The sequence below is a fragment of the Triticum dicoccoides genome, chromosome 5B, assembly GCF_002162155.2.
Source record: "Triticum dicoccoides isolate Atlit2015 ecotype Zavitan chromosome 5B, WEW_v2.0, whole genome shotgun sequence".
NCBI classification, from domain to species: domain Eukaryota; kingdom Viridiplantae; phylum Streptophyta; class Magnoliopsida; order Poales; family Poaceae; genus Triticum; species Triticum dicoccoides.
Genome location: NC_041389.1, coordinates 526,033,243 through 526,055,461, shown reverse-complemented (window position 1 = coordinate 526,055,461; position 22,219 = coordinate 526,033,243). Strand labels below are relative to the sequence as shown.

The window sequence follows — 22,219 nt, the reverse complement described above, 5'->3', positions numbered from 1 at the left end:
CTTTCACTAGTGCAAGTTCTTTCAATAATGATAACATAATTAGATCATATAACAATCCCTCAACGTGCAACACAGAGTCACTCCAAAGTCACTAATAGCGGCGAACAAACGAAGAGATTATTGTAGGGTACGAAACCACCTCAAAGTTATTCTTTCTGATCGATCTATTGGGCTATTCCTATAAGTGTCACAAACAACCCTAGAGTTCGTACTAAAATAACACCTTAAGACACACATCAACCAAAACCCTAATGTCACATAGATATTCTAATGTCACCACAAGTATCCGCGGGTTTGATTATACGATATGCATCACACAATCTCAGATTCATCTATTCAAACCAACACAAAGAACTTCAAAGAGTGCCACAAAGTTTCTATCGGAGAGTCAAGACGAAAACATGCACCAACCCCTATGCATAAGTTCACAAGGTCACAGAACCCGCAAGTTGATCACCAAAACATACATCAAGTGGATCACGTGAATATCCCATTTTCACCACAGATAAGCACATGCAAGACATCCATCAAGTGTTCTCAAATCCTTAAAGACTCAATCTGATAAGATAACTTCAAAGGGAAAACTCAATCCATTACAAGAAGGTAGAGGGGGAGAAACATCATAAGATCCAACTATAGTAGCAAAGCTCACGGTACATCAAGATCATACCAAATCAAGAACACGAGAAAGAGAGAGAGAGATCAAATACATTGCTACTGGTACATACCCTCAAGCCCGAGGGTGAACTACTCCCTCCTCGTCATGGAGAGTGCCGGGATGATGAAGATCGCCACCGGTGATGATTCCCCCCTCCAGCAGGGTGCCGGAAAAGGTCTTGATTGGTTTTTGGTGGCTACAGAGGCTTGCGGCGGCGGAACTCCTAATCTAGGTTCTGTTCTGGAAGTTTGGGGATATATAAGAGGTGTTGGCATCGGGAACAAGTCAGGGGGGGTCTCCGAGTCAACCACAAGATAGGGGGGCGCGCCCAGGGGCTAGGGTGCGCCCTCATGTATTGCGGTTGGCTCAAGACTCTTCTGGCCCAACTCCGATGCTCTGTCGGCTTCTTCTGGTCCAAAAATAATCACCGTAAATTTTCAGCTCGTTTGGACTCCTTTTGGTATTCCTTTTCTATAAAACTCAAAAACAAGGAAAAAATAGAAACTGGCACTAGGCTCTAGGTTAATAAGTTAGTCCCAAAATCATATAAAATAGCATATAAATGCATATAAAACATCCAAGATGGATAATATAATAGCATGGAACAATAAAAAATTATAGATACGTTGGAGACGTATCACGCGGGACGGCGCGAGTGGCACAGGGGCGCGCATGAAGACAGCCTACGACAAGAAGCAGGAACGGCAACCGCAATAGCCAGCAGCAGGAGCGGTAGCCGCAGCAGAAGCAGCGCGCGTGCGCAGGCGGAGGCGCATGACATGGCTGGCATGTATGGGCTGCAGCGAGCAAAGGCGAGGTGCGGCGAGGCAGCAACTAAGGGAGCGCGTGGCGATGGCTGGTTGCAACAGGAGTGACTGGAGCGTCGTCCGGTCGAGCGCGAGGTCGCGGCTAGGGGCGGTCACAGCCACGCGGGAGAACGGGAAGGAACGCGGGGATCACGATGAGCACGAGATCAGGCAGCGGCGACTCTCGACGTCCACGGTAACGGAAAGAGAAGAAGGGTAAAGAGGGGATCGATGAGGCCTCACCAGGCCTTGTAGGTGTGCAAATGCGTGCGCGAGGAGGAGTCGGGGAAGACGGCAGCGATGGCGACGTGCACGGAGTGGTGACGGTGAGGCGACGCAGCGGGGCGACGGCGAGCTTCAACGTCGGGCGTCGGCCTCGGGGCCGCGTGCATCCAGATCGGGGAGCGGGGGCGCGAGGGAGAGGGGGAGTAGCTAGGGTTCGGGGGGGTCGCCGGGTTAAGTAGCCGAGGCGGCTCGCTGGACGGTCGCCACGGCGATGGCCGGGGCCGTGACGGCCATCAAGGCTGTCCATGCCTCCTCTGTGAACAGAGGATGGGGATGGGGGCGTGGTGGACTGGCCTATGGCCAGTTGGGCCAAGGCCCACTTGGGGAGGGGGTTTGATTTGTTTTTTGTTATTGTTTGTGTTTTGCTTTTGTTTTTATTTATTCGGTTTTTCTCTTTTACAGTGTCAGTTCTCTTTTATTTTTAAGTAACAATTAGTTTTATAAAAATAGAGTAACACTACCTAAATTAGTATCACTAAATATATCACTGCTACATAAAGTTTCACTTGCAAAATAAAATAGTCTAATAATCTTATAAATTAAATACCACTTAATTAATTATTTTAGCCGCTGTTATATTCACCAAAGGGCATTTAAATACTTTGCAAAAAATGTTGGTTCACCACCATAATTAGTTATGGAACATTTGCAATACTTTGAACATTTTAGTATTGACATTATGAAAACTTTAAATTTTGACTATCTCAAATTTGAATTCGAACCGTTTTCGAATCAACGAGAGTCTAACAACAGTAATCGTGATGATGTGGCACCATTAGCAAAGAATTACTGTAGCTTAATTATCTAGGCGTTACAGTCCTTTAGCTTGTTGGGCCTCATTAGAGTTGGGCTCATTTCCTTCTAGACTTCATTGTTGACTTTTCTTGTGAACATGATCAGATTTGTTATAAAAATTTGTCAAAGATATGAAGTATCTCAAATATAATAAAAACTACATCGAGATTCCGAGACCAACGAACAACCACTATTGCCTTCAGAATAAGCTGCCGACGCACCACCGAAGCCACCTTGACCTTTTCAGTGACAACTGAAAATTCTTCATGCACGTACCCCTAAGGACCAACACCCTGGAGTCGCAGTCGTCGTCGTTGAACACTTGCATAGATCTGAAGTATCTGACAGCGCATCTCGCTACATGATGAGAAACCCTAACCTCGCCGCCCCAAGATAACATCAGTAATCTATGTTGGAGCTCCGTTGACTACATCCAGACGGGTGAACTCGAGGAGGATTAGATCCCGGAAGACAAACTCGAAGAAGAAGCCCAACCATCTGCCCAAGGGCCGCGCCTACGAGGACTAAAAAAACCTAACCTAAACTACTAACCGGAGCAAAGGCATCAGGATTCTCCTCCGTGCCACCGGCCGCCGAAGCTGTAGGCAGAGGGGAGGCAAATCCACGGGCTCACCGGTGAATTCTGGAGGGGGAGTTTACCATAGCCGGCTAGGATTGTGGGAGGAAAACAAGAGCGATTTCAATGTTGACTTTGACCTTTCATTTTCCCCTTCTCCTTTTATTTGTTGACCATGCAATTTTGTTTGGACTTGTATTAATCTTGCTAATTGAGTTGGATATATGCATCTATCGTTTTAGACCTTATTTACCGGCTTCTCATGTGAAAGCATTTCGTCTGGCTTGCCTTACAGAATAGGTTGTGGACGTCGAATAGGAGAGCCAGACACGGGCTACTGAAAGTGCGTTATATCGACTAGAGGGGGGTGAATAGGCAATTTTTATGAATTCTTCACTAAGGAATTTGCCGGTGAGGAAATTCCTTAGCGAGGAACTACTAGCAGCGGAATAAGTACTCGGAAGTAAGCATAACAGGATACAGACATAGTCATCATGATGAAATGAAGACAAGCACAGAGTATAGGAAGCGTAAACACAGGATAACACAAGATGAAGACAAACAGACTGAAGAAATTGAACTGAGGAAATTGAGAAAGTCTTCAGTCAAAGTCTTCAAACACAGATATGAACAATCACTCAACACAGTAATGAGGAAATGGAAGAGTTGAGGAAATAGAACCAGTAAGGTTGGTGAAGACAATGATTTGGTAGACCAGTTCCAACTGCTGTCTCAGTTGTACGTCTGGTTGGAGCGGCTGAGTATTTAAACTCGAGGACACACAGTCCCGGACACCCAGTCGCTGAGCACGCAGCTCAGGACACCAAGTCCTCACTGTATTCTCCTTGAACTAAGGTCACACAGACCTCGTCCAATCACTCATGGTAAGTCTTCAGGCGACTTCCAAACCTTCACAGACTCGGTCACTCGGCGATCCACAATTCCTCTTGGATGCTCTAGACCATGACGCCTAACCGTCTGGAAGAAGCACAGTCTTCAAAGGTAACAAGCATCGGATCCACGCAGGATCAATCTCTTCAGTGATGCTCAATCACTTTGGGGTTTGTGTTGGAAATATGCCCTAGAGGCAATAATAAAAGGATTATTATTATATTTCTTTGTTCATGATAGTTGTCTTTTATTCATGCTATAATTGTATTATCCGGAAATCGTAATACACGTGTGAATACATAGACCACAATACGTCCCTAGTAAGCCTCTAGTTGACTAGCTCGTTGGTCAACAGATAGTCATGGTTTCCTGACTATGGACATTAGATGTCGTTGACAACGGGATCACATCATTAGGAGAATGATGTGATGGACAAGACCAAATCCTAAGCATAGCACAAGATCGTGTAGTTCGTTTTGCTAGAGCTTTTCCAATGTCAAGCATCTCTTCCTTAGACCATGAGATCGTGTAACTCCCGGATACCGTAGGAGTGCTTTGGGTGTGCCAAACATCACAACGTAACTGGGTGACTATAAAGGTGCACTACAGGTATCTCCAAAAGTGTCTGTTGGGTTGACACGGATCAAGACTGGGATTTGTCACTCCGTATAATGGAGAGGTATCACTGGGCCCACTCGGTAGTGCATCATCATAATGAGCTCAAAGTGACCAAGTGTCTGGTCATGGGATCATGCATTACGGTACGAGTAAAGTGACTTGTCGGTAACGAGATTGAACGAGGTATTGGGATACCGACAATCGAATCTCGGGCAAGTAACATACCGTCTGACAAAGGGAATAGTATACGGGGTTGCTTGAATCCTCGACATCGTGGTTCATCTGATGAGATCATCGAGAAGTATGTGGGAGCCAACATGGGTATCCAGATCCCGCTGTTGGTTATTGACCGGAGAGTCGTCTCGGTCATGTCTGCATGTCTCCCGAACCCGTAGGGTCTACACACTTAAGGTTCGGTGACGCTAGGGTTGTATGAATATCAGTATGCAGCAAACCGAATGTTTTTCGGAGTCCTGGATGAGATCCCGGACGTCACGAGGAGTTTCGGAATGGTCCGGAGGTAAAGAATTATATATAGGAAGTGCTGTTTCGGCCATCGGGAAAGTTTCGGGGTCACCCGGTATTGTATCGGGAACACGGGAAGGGTCCCGGGGGTCCACCGGGTGGGGCCACCTATCCCAGAGGGCCCCGTGGGATGAAGTGGGAGGGGAACCAGCCCCTAGTGGGCTGGTGCGCCCCCCTGGGCCCCCCCTGCGCCTAGGGTTGGAAACCCTAGGTGGGGGCGCGCCCCACTTGCCTTGGGGGGCACTCCACCCCCCCTGGCCGCCGCCCTCCTTGGGAGATGGGATCTCCCAGGGCCGGCGCCCCCCCTGGGGGCCTATATAAAGGAGGGAAAGGGGGAGGGCAGCCGCACCCTGTGTCTTGGCGCCTCCCTCCCCCTGCTACACCTCTTCCTCCTCCCGCAGCAGCTTGGCGAAGCCCTGCCGGAGTTCTGCTGCATCCACCACCACGCCGTTGTGCAGCTGGATCATCATCAACCTCTCCTTCCCCCTTGCTGGATCAAGAAGAAGGAGACGTCATCCGCTCCGTACGTGTGTTGAACACGGAGGTGTTGTCCGTTCGGCACTTGGTCATCGGTGATTTGGATCACGGCGAGTACGACTCCATCATCACCGTTCTCTTGAACGCTTCCGCACGCGATCTACAAGTGGTATGTAGATGCAATATCTCTCCTATGACTCGTTGCTTAGATGAACTCATAGATGGATCTTGGTGAAACCATAGAAAAAATTTTAATTTTCTGCAACGTTCCCCAACAGTTTGTAGGTGTTTGGGTTTGGGATTTTCCTCACTCGATGATTTTCACTCAAAGTCCTCGGAGGATGGGTTGCTCTCAAATGACAAGTGTCAGTTTCTCTCGGAGCAGCCAACCAGCTAGTGGTTGTAGGGGGCGGCTATTAATAGCCTAGGGAGCAGTCCGACATGATAATACATAAATGCCCTTGTCTGATATGACCGTTAGGTGGATAAGATATTTTGGGACAGCTGGCGCGTAGCACAACAACGGTCGAAAATTTGACTATAAAATTCCTCAGGGCTATCATGTTCCTCACTGTGTAGGTAATCCGCACTGGCGAATTCCTAACTCCTCAGTCAGAACAAATTCCTCAGCGACCAAAAGAACTTCGTCTCTGTCACTGAAGAAATTGACTGAACTGTATGAGATTTCCAAAGGCTTCACTCGAAGGGTTTGGTAGGTGTAGGATTTTGAGTTGAGCATCACATGGAAATTTTTCCTTAGTATTTCCTCGACCCCCTTTAACAGTACGGTGTTTCCTATGACTCAAGAAAGAGAAAAACAAAACTATGAAAACGAAAGTCTTCAAGCTTCATATTCCTCGCATGAATATCAAGTCTTCACGGTAACACAAATTTCTTCACTTTCAAAGTCTTCATGAAAGTCTTCAGAAATACCAAAATCTTCAGTCGAAGATATTCATTTTTAGGGGTCGACTTTCCCTGTAAATATCAAACTCCTCATTGACTTATAGACCTGTGTACACTCACAAACACATTAGTCCCTTAACCTATAAGTCTTCAATACACCAAAATCACTAAGGGGCACTAGATGCACTTACAATCTCCCCCTTTTTGGTGATTGATGACTATGTAGGTTAAGTTTTCAACGGGGATAAACATGTGAAGTGTAAATACTGATATTGAGGAATTTGATTGCAACATATAGAAGAACTCCCCTTGAAGATGTGCATAGTGAGGAATTTGCTTTTGAAGCAATGCACACTTGAAGAGTTGAATCATGGAGACCTCCTCCTATATCTTGTAATTCATACATGCATTTGACATATAATATGAAGAATTTGAAATGCATGATGGAATATGGTGCCTGATGAAATTCAGCATGCGTGCAATAATGTTAATGAGGAACAAGCATGCATAATAGCATATCAAGAGTATCAAAGCACAATGCATCAAAAGTATCAGAGCACCATTGGGTTTAAGATTACAACTCGATCCAATAAAGTTTCAGAAGAACGAGAGTTGTAACTTAGCAAAAACACCCAATATAATAGACCCGATTGAAGACTAACTCAAATTTCTCCCCTTTTGTCATCAAATGACCAAAAGGATCAAAACTGAGGACTAACGCCCCTGAAGAATATCAAGTTGATGGAGGAGCGCCAGCGTTGGTGGGGTCGGTAGTCGTAGTAGGGCCTGCCGCAGTGTCGTCCAAATCTTCATTTTCATCTGTGTTGCGTGATGAAGAATAGGAGCTGGCCACCAAGGAAGGAACTTTGACCTTCTTGAATTTCTTCGGTGGAGGTGCAGACCAGTCAAATTCTTCCTTGAGACCCATATTCTTCAGATCTGCAGTGCTGTAGACATGAGATAGAACAGCCCAGGTACGGTTGAAGGTTTCATGGAGGTAGTATTGGTTTTTCTTCACTGCATTGTGTGTTGATGTCATGTTGTGAAGAATTGAACCAAACTGACGCTTGACCCATTTATGATTGCGATCAACCTTCTAATGAAGACTGAGGAGTAACTCACGATCAATCATCACCCTGGGAGCTCTGGCTTGAGGATTTTTCTTGGCGGCAGAGTCATGTGTGGCAGAGTCATCATTGGTGGAGTAGGATGCAACCTTGCGAAATTGACCATCCAATGGACGAATGCCTTCATCTATCACAGCAGTTATCTTGCCTTTGTCATCAGCTGAGGAATATGTCTGTTTGAGGACTTCAATCGGAGGCAAGTAGCTGCCATGGTTCAAAGTGTCAGCTTTGTAATTTAGTGAAGCCCTTGTCCTGATGAATCTCATAATCCATGGTGCATAAGGCTTCAGCTCAAATGGTGACATAGCAATATTCGCCAGAGTCCTCATGAAGAAATCATGGAAGTTGACGGGAACGCCATGAATGATATTGAAAAGCATGTTCTTCATGATGCCAACGACGTCTTCATCATTTGAGTCGTGGCCTTTGATAGGACTCATTGTCTTCGTCAGAATGCGATAGACAGTCTGAGCCACATATAGTAATTCCTTGACGAGGAATTTGGTTCGAGGAGCCTGCCCTGGCTTCAAAGGCTTCATCAGCACTTGCATGAAATAATTTGAAAGTTCAGGTTCACTGTAGACGCAACGAGCACCGTCAAGGGGAGGACTGAGTGGGAGGGCACGAAGCAATTCAGTTGCTGGTGCCTTGTAGTGAGTATTTTCAAACATCCAGTCCAGCACCCATGAATTCACATCTTCAGAGTTTCCTATGATGTGCAGCGTTGCATAGAATTGAAGAATGAGTTCTTCATTCCAGTCACAGATGTCAGTGCAGAAATTTAGCAATCTAGCATCGTGAAGAACACTGAGGACTGGCTCGAAGCACGGCAAAGACTCCATGTCTACATGAGGAATATGCTCATGATCGAAGACTTTGTCTTTGTTGAACAGTACTGAGGAATAGAAATTGGCTTGACTAGCAGTCCAGAAACGCCTCTTCCTTATGCGAGCAGAGTCATACGGGTTGTAGTCAGGGAAGAATACATACTCGCTGAAGAAATCTTCAGCCTTGAACTTTTGCTTCTTTGAGAATGGATCCGTTGGCTTGGGCACGGGAGTGTCACTGAGTTGCATCACAACCTCTGGAATCGCAATCTCAGGTTCTTCAGGCTGAGGAATTTCTGGTTCCTCTTCAGTGGCAGTCTGTGTGTTCAAAGGTTCAACAACAACAGCTTCTTCAGCACTAGCGGCTGGAATGTCTTCATGCACAGACGAGGTGGGATGAGTTTCTTCAGAGCCCATTTGAACTGTTGGTGCAGGGGACTGACGTATTTGTTGAAGTGGCGTGAAGAGTGGAGTATTGGGGTGCTGACTTTCCCAATATTCATCATTCATCACGGGCGTTGTGCAGCCAATGTCCACGTCTTCATCTTGAAGTTCTTCAACGCCAGCCTCTTCAGCTGTGAACTGAGGCATTGGCGAGGAAGCAACAGGCGTTGAAGGGATCGTATCCACTTCAATTTCTTCATCAACCTGCTCTGATGAAGCAGCAGATTGAGGTTCTTCATTAAATCCGCTAGGGATCACATATTCCTCATCAAAAGGAACAAGGTCCTTTGATGGCATGGTGGAAATCGGAACAACATTAATTGGATTTTTAATAGAGCTTGTCAGAGGCTTCATCTTCTTTGGAGCTGAAGATTCTGAAGCACTGGATGCTTTCCTTTTCTTCACTGCAGCTCGCTCTGCAGCCTTGGTCTTCTTCACATCGAGTGCACATGGAAGAATTGGAGTTGGGGTAGGCGCAGATGGAACTGAGGAATTTGGTTGAATTTCCTCAGGCACAACTGATGCAGTTGCCCTGACTTCTTCAGTTTCTTCTGGCGCACCACTAGTGGATGCCCTGACAATTTCTTCAGCGGCTGGAACGGAGTCATCAGTCCTGGAACTAGCATTTTCTTCAGCAGCCTGAATGTCACCAGCGGTGTTGGCATGTTCTTCAGTTGGCTGAGCAGACGCTTCAACATGAGGAATTTCTTGTTGTGATGGGGCTGCAACATTTGTGAATTTCTCAGTCAGTTTCACAAACCTGACTTTGGCTCCTTGCCAATCAGCATAGTAAGCATTGAAGTCATTGCTGAGGGTTTTGATTTCAGCTTGGATCTTGAGGAGTTCATCAGGTGTCATATTAACAACGTTATTCTTCAGGAACTTCTCCTTTCTGAACTGAGTCTTCTTGATCTTCCTGGCCTTCTCAAATTTCCATTTCTCTTCAGTGATGAAATGGGTCAGCATGTGACTTTGACCAGGAGTCAACTTGAAATCAGGCATAGGAGTATTTGGATCCTTGTGGCAGAGATCAATGTAATCAAGGATCGCCCTTGGATCCAATAGCAGTGGCACATTTGTGCCTTTGGCTCTAGCGGCCCTTTTTTGTCGGTCTCTGATGATTTCTGCAAGTTCATCATCATCAGCTTCATCGTCAGATGGTACTTGGAAGGCAACCTGTTTCTTCGGACTTGGCCGAGGACCTCGACCAGCCGTTGCCTTAGTCTTCAGCAGTGTGGGGCCTGATGAAGGTTTTGGTGCAGCTGAGGAACTTGCTGAGGCACCAGAGGCAATAGAGATGCCTGTTGTCCTTTGGCACGTGGCCAGATGTACAGGTGTTGAGGACTTCGCCAGAGCAGCTGAGGACTTTGGAGGAGGAGCAGTTGTTGGAACTGGCCATGAGGGCTTTGAAGAATCTGGCTGTGAGGGCTTTGAAGATTCTGGCCGTGAGGGCATTGCTTATGAGCTTGGCCGTGAGGACATAGTTGGTGAAGCACTCGGCTTGTGAGCGGGCTTCTTTGCCATTGATTTTCTTGGCTTGACAGAGGCCTCAGTGGCAGTAGCAGCAGCAGAGTCTTCATTGAATTTCCTCACTGCTTCTTTGGCTTGTCTTGCCAACTTAGCTTGGCGTTTGGCCCATTCTTCAGGAAAATCCTCACCACGCTTGATGCTGGTGGGGTCAGCCTTTTGGCCAGGTGCCATTGGAGCTCTTGGGCATGGAGGGTTAAGTGTGAATTTCTTCATATACTTTGGAGTCACATATCTATACTCCCTCCATTCTCTTGCCCATCACCGTTCAATCTTTTGTATGCGCACCTTGCGCTGAGTTTTAGTTTCTTTTCCGTACTTAGCCTCATCAGGTGTGCAATAGTCAGTTTAGAGGTCCTCAGGGATTTCAAAAGCAGTCATGACCTCAGGCTTCTTTCCTCCTTTCTGCGGCTTCTTACCATCAGCCATATTCTTCAGATGAGGAATTTGAACAATCGAATTTTCTGAAGAAGTATGCAACGCTGCAAATGAGTTAAGTTGATGAGAACCTAGTGATTCAGCAGCGGACATGTGTACCTGTGAATATAGTATAGTTGCGAGGAATTTGGAGAGGTCATATGCGTTCTTAGAAGGGTTTTCAAAAAGAAGAAGTTTGAGGAATTTGACCAGACGAATCTTGAAGAATTTCACTAAGCGTTCTTTGTCTTAGGTTCCAGAGTTGTGTAGATCGAGGATCCACACAATTGAAGAATCTTGAAGAAAAATGATGCTTAGAGAAACGAATCAAGAACAGATGACTAGTGAGGTGTTTTGTGTGTGAGGATTTGAAGAAATAAACACCTTTGAAGATTTTGTTGTGAAATTTCGAATCAAAAGAGGTAGTAAAAGTAACTTTTAATTACCCTTGATGAAGAACACGACGAACTGTGAAGAAGAACAGTGAAGTTTGTCGATGTAGATCTTCCACGCCCTAACTTGGCGGAGGAAGACAGCTACGGCGGCGGCGGAGTGAAGATTTCCGCGGTCGGCACGAGTACGACGGCGACGAGGTCGAGGAAGTGAAGCTCTTCCTCATCGGCGACGATGGAGTAGCGGCGGCGCTAGGGTTTGAGGAGCTCGAGCGAGGGAGAGAGCGGTCGAGAGGAGTAAAGGAAGTGAGGAAGGGAGGGGGGGTATTTATAGTCGCAGTAAAAAACTGTTCACCCGAAGATTTAGGACGAACGTGCCCCTGACCCTTCTCCTTCTCTTGACATGTGTCACCCACATACTGAGAAGTGGAGTCTTGTTAGATCGTGGGTGAATAGATAAGTCTATCGTGGGATCCGGAACGGATTGAGCGGTAAAACCGAAAATTTGGATAAGATTAATTTTAAAGTTCCGTTCGCAAATTCTTCAGCTGTCAAGGACACAGTGAAGATTTTGAATGAGTTTCAAATAGAACGCACATGAAGAATTTGTGAATAGATTGGTTTGAGTATAGCATAGAGGGGGAAGGGTCCGATCACATTCACTCAGCAGAAAATGCAACTTGAAGAATTAGCCATAAGTGAATGTTGTATAGGACATAAACTCATATATATATATATATATAGCCAATGAAGAAAAACCACGGAAACATTGAAGATTTTGCAAAGTTGAAGAATTTTAAAAAACTGAAGAATTTCAAAAAAACTGAGGAATTTCAAAATGAAGATTTTCAACTTTGGTGGTGGCGTGTCCCACCGTATAAGAATGATGATTTTAGACACCGCATACAATTGTCGTAGGGTTCTGAGAATCAAATTCTTCATTAATTTCTTCACACTTAGAGTGTTATTCTTCATTGATTGAAGAAAAACGTTTCTTCATGTGTTGCACATCTAAGTCATCAATTTTGCATAAGTGTTAGGATGTGTGTCCTTTTCAGAGAACATTCGAAGATTCTAGGATATTTAGCTCACACCGCAACTTGCTAAATCTGTTCTTATCCAAGGGCTTTGTGAAGATATCGGCTAGCTATTCTTCAGTCTTCACATGCTCGATGGAGATGTCGCCCTTCAACACATGATCACAAAGAAAATGATGACGAATCTGAATGTGCTTTGTCTTCGAGTGCTGAACTGGGTTGTGAGCAATCTTGATGGCACTCTCATTGTCACAGAGGAGAGGCACATTCTTCGCGTTGATGCCATAGTCCTTGAGGGTTTGCTTCATCCATAGCAGTTGAGCACAGCAAGAACCACCAGCAATGTACTCAGCCTCTGCAGTAGACAGTGATACGCAGTTTTGTTTCTTCGAGGACCAACAGACCAAGGATCGTCCGAGGAAATGACAAGTACCAGATGTTGACTTGCGGTCCACACAGTCACCAGCATAGTCAGAGTCAGAATATCCAATGAGATCAAAGGTTGAGCCCTTGGGGTACCATAATCCTAGTGTTGGTGTGTGAGCTAGATATCAAAGAATATGCTTCACAGCCTTATGGTGTGATTCCTTCGGTGCAGCTTGAAATAGGGCACACATGCAAACACTAAGCATTATATCTGGCCTAGATGCACATAAGTACAATAACGAACCAATCATGGAGCGGTATACCTTCTGATCGAAGTCAATACCATTTTCATCAGTGCATAGATGGCCATTTGTGGGCATAGGAATTTTGACGCCTTTGCAGTCTTGCATGCCGAATTTCCTCAGAACTTCCTTGAGGTATTTCTCCTGAGATATGAATATGCCATTGTGCTATTGACGAATTTGAAGACCTAAAAAGAATTTCAACTCTCCCATCATAGACATTTGATATTCTTCACTCATCATATAGGCAAATTCATCACTATAACGTTGGCCAGTACAGCCAAAGATAATATCATCAACGTATATTTGGCACACAAACAATTCACCATCATAAGATTTAGTAAAGAGAGTAGGGTCGAGTGAACCGGGTGTGAAGCCATTCTTCATGAAGAATTCCTTCAAAGTGTCATACCACGCCCGAGGGGCTTGCTTGAGGCCATACAGGGCCTTGTTGAGTCTGAAGACTTTGTCAGGATTCTTTGGATCTTCAAAACTTGGGGGTTGAGCAACATATACTTCTTCCTCAAGCTTACCATTGAGGAATGCACTTTTCACATCCATTTGTTGTAAGATAATATTATGATGGTTAGCATAAGCAAGTAATATGTGAATAGCCTCAAGTCTAGCAATAGGTGCAAAAGTTTCATCGAAATCAATTCCTTCAACCTGTGTGTAGCCTTGAGCTACAAGTCGTGCCTTATTCCTCACCACAAGGCCATTTTCATCTTGCTTGTTGCGGTAGATCCACTTTGTGCCAATGATATTATACTTGCTAGGATCTGGACGTTTGACCAGTTCCCAGACATTGTTGAGCTCGAACTGATGTAATTCTTCTTGCATGGCCTAAATCCACTTAGGCTCCAGAAATGCTTCATCTACCTTAGTGGGCTCTGTAATAGAGACAAAAGCATAGTGCCCACAAAAGTTAGATAAATGTGAAGCTTTTGAGCATGTGAGAGGACCTGGCGCTCGAATGTCATCGATGATCTTTTCCACTTGCACTTCTTTTGCAATGCGAGGATGAGCTGGTTGTCGTTGAGGAATTTGATCAGCATTATCTTCAGCACCATTTTCTTCAGCATTTTCATCAGGTGCACCAGCTCAATTTTCTTCATGTTCTAGAATGAATTCTTCAACAGATTCTTCGGTAGGAATAACATCCTCAGTAGCCTTGAACTTGATAGAATCCTCAGGTGTTGGTTCATCTATCACAGAAGGTAGGTGCTCTCTTTGCAAGCCATTAGTTTCATCGAACCGCACATCTACAGTTTCAACAACCTTGTGAAGAACGTTGTTGAAGACTCTATAGGTGTGTGAGTCCTTTCCGTAACCAAGCATAAAACCTTCATGTGCTTTCGGTGCAAATTTAGCATTGTGATGAGGATCTCTAATCCAATATTTAGCACCGAAGACTTTGAAATAACTCACATTGGGTTTCTTGTCCGTGAGGAGTTCATAGGCAGTCTTCTTGAAGAATTTGTGAAGATATACCCGATTGATGATGTGGCACGCAGTATCAATTGCATCAATCCAAAAACGATGAGGCGTTTTGTATTCATCAAGCATAGTGCGAGCCATTTCAGCGAGGGTTCTGTTCTTGCGCTACACGACGCCATTCTGCCGAGGAGTATAAGGAGCAGATAACTCATGAGTAATACCAAGTTCATCAAGATAGCCATCAAGACCGGAATTCTTGAACTCGGTTCCATTGTCAGTTCTGATGTGCTTGATATTCACACCAAAGTTGGTTGAAGCTCTCGAGGAAAATCGTTTGAAGATTTCCTGCACTTCATGTTTGTAAGTGACAATGTGTACCCATGTGTAACGAGAATAGCCATCAACAATAACAAAGCCATATAGGGATGCATCATTTGAAACAGCAAAATAATGATTAGGACCAAAGAGATCGATGTGAAGCAATTCAAATGGACGATTAGTGGTCATGATAGTCTTCGCTGGATGCTTGGCCTTTGTCATCTTTCCAGCTTCACAAGATCCGCATAAGTGATCCTTGAGGAATTTGACATTCTCAATGCCAATGACATGCTTCTTCTTCGCAAGCGTGTTCAGATTCCTCATGCCAGCATTACCAAGTCGTCGATGCCATAGCCAGCCTTCTGAAGCTTTTGCAAGTAAGCACACGGCTGGTTGTGGTCCTGTAGAGAAATCAACAATATACAGATCTCCTCTCCTAAAGCCTTCGAAGACTTTGGAATGGTCAGCTTCCATGATCACAACACATCGATATCTTCCAAAGACAACAACCATATCAAGATCACAAAGCATTGAGACAGACATGAGGTTGTATCCTAAGGACTCGACAAGCATGACTTTGTCCATGTGTTGATCCTTTGAGATCGCAACCTTACCTAGACCCAATACCTGACTTTTGCCTTTGTCAGCAAAGATGATGTGCTTCAGATGTGACAGTGTTAAGGGAGCATCTATCAATAGGTTCTTATCACCAGTCATGTGATTTGTACATCCACTATCGAGAACCCACTCGTTGACTTTGGACTGATCATCCTGCAGATGAATTAGTGCAACTTACGATCTCATATACTTCATCAGTGAAGAATATGATATCAAGTTCATCAGATGAATTTCATCAAGCAGTAAAACAGATATTTCAGTATGAGGACGTGTGAAATGAAAGTTCATTTCATCATGATTCGCCTGCGTCCTTTCAGGCAATTTTGTCAGGCCTCCAGCAATATTCTTCAGACGTTTAAAGCACGTCTGGAGACTTGACCCTGCATAAGAGATTAGTTCTTTTTCTTCACCACCCACATCTGAAGGGGTGGCAAAGAGTTCATCACTCTATGAGCACCATATGAGAATGGTGGCATAGAAGCCAATCCATTTCGTTTCACATAAGAGGGGTTAGGGTAAGCATATGAATAAGCAGAGAAATTCTTCGAGGACTTATGAACATAATGATTTGAAGAATAATGTGCATATTCATATCCCTTAGCTCTACCCTGCGAAACAGAATTGTTAGCACGATGATAGTCATATGAGGACTTTGATCCATTTGAGGAATTTGATCCACGTGAGGAATTTTTTCCGTATGAGGACTTGGATCCATATGAAGAATTAGGTCCATATGAAGAGTTTGATCTGGGGTTCCTATTCTTCATAGGTGGTGTCATGAGGACATTCACCTGAAGACTTTCAACATAGCTTTTGGGAACCCAGATTTTCTTCATAGGGGAACCGTTCCTGCAGTTAGTGCCAACATATCTAGCAAATACTTCACCATTCTGATATTTGAACAGTTTATAGTTGGAGTCAAATGACTCATCAGAAGAATGAGGAGATTCACATGTAAAGCCAGATAAGTTAGATGGATCAACTGGAGGTCCCTTTGCAGCAACCCATGAGGTTTTGGGGTACTGCTCAGGCTTCCAATATGTTCCATCAGCATTGACTTTCCTCTCAAAGGCAATACCCTCTTTCCTAGGGTTTCTGTTGAGGATCTGCTTTTTGAGCACATCACAAAGAATTTGATGCCCTTTGAGGCTTTTGTACATGCCTGTCGTGTACAATTCCTTCAGCCCTGCATTATTAGTAGTACTAGCAATGTCCTCAGATGAGGAATTAGTGATAGCAGAGGCAGGTGAAGGACTTGTAACAGTTGAAGCATTTGAACATTCAGGTGATGAATTAGCAGATTCACGTTCAATGCACTTTAAGCATGGAGGAACAAATTCTTCTTGAGTAGCGCTGATTTGTTGAGCAAGTAATGAATCACGATCCTTCTGAAGATCTTCATAACTCACTCTTAGCTTCTCAAGATCTTGCTTTCTTTGAAGAAGTTCAAGAGAAAGTTTCTCGTCATCAGATAAGAGAGCATTATGATGACCTTGAAGATCGTCAAACTTGGAATGGAGTCCCTGAAGACTTTCAGCCAAGGCTTTTGACTGATCCATTTCTTCACCCAACATATCATCGCTCTTATTTAGCATGTAATGAACTTTTTCCAATGCTCTTTGTTGTTTAGTGGCAAGGGAAGCAAGTTTATCATAGCTAGGTCCAAATTCATCGCCAGATTCATCATCACTAGACTCGGATAGGTAGCATTCGTTTACCTTACCACTTTTTGCCATAAGGCAGGGGTTGGACGATGATGATTCTGGTTCGAATGTCATCTCTTTGAGAGATTCCTTGTAATCATCAACCCAAGGATCATGACGATTTAGATGTCCATCATAGACCTTAGAGAGACGGTCCCAGATTAGCTTCGCGTGATTGAGATGCATGACGTTCCTGAATTGATTTCGGGACAACTTGTGCAGATGACATCCTTCGCTGTGAGGTTGAGGAGAGTGTACTTGCGAATGTCATCAGCTTCAGCCATCTTGCATAGATCGGTAAGACCGATCTCAGTGACGGTCCATAGTTCTTTGTCCATAGCCATGAGTCGCTTCTTCATCATGGCCTTCCACCGAGGATACTCATGACCGCCAAATATGGGGCAGGAAACGCTCCTCAATCCTGCAGTCGACATAACTAGAACTCCAGGTGGTTAAACCAAAATCACACAGAACAAGGGAGTACCTTGCTCTGATACCAATTGAAAGTGCGTTATATCGACTAGAGGGGGGGTGAATAGGCGATTTTTTATGAATTCTTCACTGAGGAATTTGCCGGTGAGGAAATTCCTTAGCGAAGAACTACTAGTAGCGGAATAAGTACTCAGAAGTAAGCATAATAGGATACAGACATAGTCATCATGATAAAATGAAGACAAGCACAGAGTACAGGAAGCGTAAACACAGGATAGCACAAGATGAAGACAAACAGACTGAAGAAATTGAACTGAGGAAATTGAGAAAGTCTTCAGTCAAAGTCTTCAAACATAGATATGAACAATCACTCAACACAGTAATGAGGAAATGAAAGAGTTGAGGAAATAGAATCAGTAAGGTTGGTGAAGACAATGATTTGGTAGACCAGTTCCAACTGCTGTCTCAGTTGTACGTCTGGTTGGAGCGGCTGAGTATTTAAACTCGAGGACACACAGTCCCGGACACCCAGTCGCTGAGCACGCAGCTCAGGACACCAAGTCCTCACCGTATTCTCCTTGAACTAAGGTCACACAAACCTCGTTCAATCACTCGTGGTAAGTCTTCAGGCGACTTCCAAACCTTCACAGACTCGGTCACTCGGCGATCCACAATTCCTCTTGGATGCTCTAGACCATGACGCCTAACCGTCTGAAAGAAGCACAGTCTTCAAAAGTAACAAGCGTCGGATCCACGCAGGATCAATCTCTTCAGTGATGCTCAATCACTTTGGGGTTTGTAGGTCTTTGGGTTTGGGATTTTCCTCACTCGATGATTTTCGCTCAAAGTCCTCGGAGGATGTGTTGCTCTCAAATGACAAGTGTCAGTTTCTCTCGGAGCAGCCAACCAGCTAGTGGTTTTAGGGGGCGGCTATTTATAGCCTAGGGAGCATCCCGACATGATAAGACATAAATGCCCTTGTCTGATATGGACGTTAGGTGGATAAGATATTTTGGGACAGCTGACGCGTAGCACAGCAACGGTCGGAAATTTGACTATCAAATTCCTCAGGGCTATCATGTTCCTCACTGTGTAGGTAATCCGCACTGGCGAATTCCTAACTCCTCAGTCAGAACAAATTCCTCAGCGACTAGAAGAACTTCGTCTCTGTCATTGAAGAAATTGACTGAACTGTATGAGATTTCCAAAGGCTTCACTTGAAGGGTTTGGTAGGTGTAGGATTTTGAGTTGAGCATCACATGGAAAATTTTCCTTACTATTTCCTCGACCCCCTTTAACATTACGGTGTTTCCTATGACTCAAGAAAGAGAAAAACAAAACTATGAAAACAAAAATTTTCAAGCTTCATATTCCTCGCATGAATATCAAGTTTTCACGGTAACACCAATTTCTTCACTTTCAAAGTCTTCATGAAAGTCTTTAGAAATACCAAAATCTTCAATCTTAGATATTCATTTTTAGGGATCGACTTTACCTGTAAATATCAAACTCCTCATTGACTTATAGACATGTGTACACTCACAAACACATTAATCTCTTAACCTATAAATCTTCAATACACCAAAATCACTAAGGGGCACTAGATGCACTTACAGCTACAAGATCATCCGCCAGCTTGCTACACGTGCTTACAAGCGAAAGGTAATGTGGAGCACATCCTGGCAAACTGCACTTATGCTCAGGAGGTGTGGCACAGAGTGTTCAATCTTCTTCAAATTAATTTGCATGGGCCCTAGTGGCTGATGAGTTCACCGAGTGGTGGCTTGCAGCGCGCGCGGGATTCAGCGGAGCTCATCCTAGAGGATTTGACACGATGGTGACTGCGTTGCGTGGGCCCTGTGGAAGCAGAGAAACGCTAGAGTTTTCAGCCGGACCAACAAACAGAAGACGGTGTACGATCTTCCATTCATGATCCTGGACAAAATAGCCGAGTGGAAGATGGCGGGTGTGGGCGTCGGTGGACTAAGACGTTTCGTGAGAAGTTAGCCTAGGATAGCGAGGTGTTGGCGTCGAACGGGGTGTTTCTCGTCCTTCGTGTTCACATCAAGGATGTAATCTTGTAATTATAACTTCTCTCTTCTATAAAGCTATGGTAAGCCGGCGTACTCTTGAAAAAAAAAACGGCTTGAACTTTTGTTGACGAGCCATAGCTGCATATTTTCAAGCTACGTTTTGTAGAACATGAGTCATGCATGGGACGAAGGTGGCCAAAGTCCAAACTTGGCAGGCGGCAAAGTTTGCTCGTTTATCATCTTGCCGGTCCAAGATGGGCGGCAGGTTCCAGGCGATGGACGAAGACCCGCCGAGTCCCACTTCCGGCTCCCAACCTCCTCTGCCCGATTCATATAAGTTTCCTGCCAAAGGCATCCTAATTCTGTCAATACCAAGCAACAACATGTGGTGGGGGTCGCTGCGGCTGCTGCTGCTGCTCGCGGCGGCGGTGGCGGCGGCTGCTGAGCCAGCGTCGACGCTCACGGGGCCGTCGCGGCCGGTGACGGTGACGCTTCGGGAAGACAGGGGCCACGCGGTGGACCTGCCGGACACGGACCCCCGGGTGCAGCGCCGGGCCACGGGCTGGGCTCCCGAGCAGATCGCCGTCGCGCTCTCCGCCGCTCCCACCTCTGCCTGGGTCTCCTGGATCACCGGTAGTAAGCTGCTCACCGGACTCTGATTCTTGGATTGGACGGCATTGATTCTTGGTTCTGCAGGGGAATTCCAGATGGGCGGCACCGTCAAGCCGCTGGACCCCGGCACGGTCGCCAGCGTCGTGCGCTACGGGCTCGCCGCCGATTCTTTGGTTCGCCAGGCCACCGGCGACGCGCTCGTGTACAGCCAGCTCTACCCCTTCGAGGGCCTCCAGAACTACACCTCCGGCATCATCCACCACGTCCGCCTCCAAGGTGACTGACTGACCGCAATTGTTCGCTGATCCCCTGCTCCACAGTCTCTCTCTCTACAGTTTTTGGAGTACAATGCAATATAAACCTGCATCATCGCAGGGCTTGAGCCTGCGACGAAGTACTACTACCAGTGTGGCGACCCGGCCCTCCCGGGGGCGATGAGCGCCGTCCACGCGTTCCGGACGATGCCGGCGGTGGGGCCGCGGAGCTACCCGGGGAGGATCGCCGTGGTGGGAGACCTCGGGCTCACGTACAACACCACGTCGACCGTGGACCACATGGCGAGCAACCGGCCGGACCTGGTCCTCCTCCTCGGTGACGTCAGCTACGCCAACCTGTACCTCACCAACGGCACCGGAGCGGACTGCTACTCGTGCGCGTTCGGCAAGTCCACGCCCATCCACGAGACGTACCAGCCGCGCTGGGACTACTGGGGAAGGTACATGGAGGCGGTGACGTCGGGGACGCCGATGGTGGTGGTGGAGGGGAACCATGAGATAGAGGAGCAGATCGGCAACAAGACGTTCGCGGCCTACCGCTCCCGGTTCGCGTTCCCGTCGACGGAGAGCGGGTCCTTCTCCCCCTTCTACTACTCGTTCGACGCCGGGGGGATCCATTTCGTCATGCTCGGCGCCTACGCCGACTACGGCAGGTCAGGGGAGCAGTACAGATGGCTGGAGAAGGACCTGGCGAAGGTGGACAGGTCGGTGACGCCGTGGCTGGTCGCCGGCTGGCACGCGCCATGGTACACCACCTATAAGGCTCACTACAGGGAGGTGGAGTGCATGAGAGTGGCCATGGAGGAGCTGCTCTACTCCCACGGCCTCGACATCGCCTTCACCGGCCATGTAACACCTCAATCACACCCTCTGACTGACACTGACAGACACCTATCTCTGTTCTCTGGGCATTCGGCAAGCGGCTGAGGGTGATCACTCGCTTGCTGTGACGCAGGTGCACGCGTACGAGCGCTCCAACCGGGTGTTCAACTACACGCTGGACCCGTGCGGCGCCGTGCACATCTCGGTGGGCGACGGCGGGAACCGCGAGAAGATGGCCACCACCCACGCCGACGAGCCGGGGCACTGCCCGGAACCGCGGGCCAAGCCCAACGCCTTCATCGGCGGCTTCTGCGCCTTTAACTTCACGTCCGGCCCGGCCGCCGGCAGGTTCTGCTGGGACCGGCAGCCGGACTACAGCGCCTACCGGGAGAGCAGCTTCGGCCACGGCATCCTCGAGGTACGAGGAAAACAAGATGTCAAGATCGAAGAGAATTCTGGCCAACTAGATACATGTTTGACCGATGATGAGACGACGCGATATGTTCATGCAGGTGAAGAACGAGACGCACGCTCTGTGGAGATGGCACAGGAACCAGGACATGTACGGGAGCGCCGGAGATGAGATTTACATTGTCCGGGAGCCCCACAGGTGCTTGCACAAACACAACTCGACCAGGCCGACACACGGTCGATAAAACATCACACGGGAATCTGGAGGTACTACTGGAGTAAACCTCCCGGTGTAATAATGGCAACTATTGACGGTTCGTCCAAGCATGGAAATAAAAAACTCAATTAATAAGTGTCACACGTGTGGGTGTGACACGAACCACCGCTCTAGCCCTGACGTTTTCTAAACTAAAGTTGTCATCCGTAAATAAAAAATAAGGGGTTGCTACGCGTCGGCCGGCGGATGCTTCGCGAGCCGTCGGATCTAACACAATCTATCGGCTAAACGTGCTCATCTACCTTGCAATAAAGATCTTGTTGCAGAAACAACATTTGTAACAGAGGTTATGTTGCGGATTTTT

At 46.4% G+C, this 22,219-nt stretch overlaps 1 protein-coding gene across 1 annotated transcript; it reads left to right on the top strand.

Annotated features, from left to right (window-relative positions):
• The first annotated feature begins 19,892 nt into the window (after positions 1-19,892).
• On the top strand, positions 19,893-21,883 carry LOC119305994 (purple acid phosphatase 15-like). Its single transcript, XM_037582359.1, has 5 exons — positions 19,893-20,151; positions 20,215-20,406; positions 20,506-21,254; positions 21,361-21,645; positions 21,740-21,883. Exons 1-5 carry the CDS (start codon positions 19,902-19,904, stop codon positions 21,881-21,883), a joined length of 1,620 nt encoding a protein of 539 aa, XP_037438256.1. The 5' UTR covers positions 19,893-19,901.
• The last annotated feature ends 336 nt before the right edge of the window (positions 21,884-22,219 follow it).

Bases quoted from the DNA above. Each gene is read 5' to 3' on its own strand.
- LOC119305994 (XM_037582359.1), top strand. From the start codon at position 19,902: ATGTGGTGGGGGTCGCTGCGGCTGCTGCTGCTGCTCGCGGCGGCGGTG. The intron at 20,407-20,505 runs GTGACTGACTGA...GCATCATCGCAG, and splicing joins CCACCACGTCCGCCTCCAAG to GGCTTGAGCCTGCGACGAAG. The intron at 21,255-21,360 runs GTAACACCTCAA...GCTGTGACGCAG, and splicing joins ACATCGCCTTCACCGGCCAT to GTGCACGCGTACGAGCGCTC.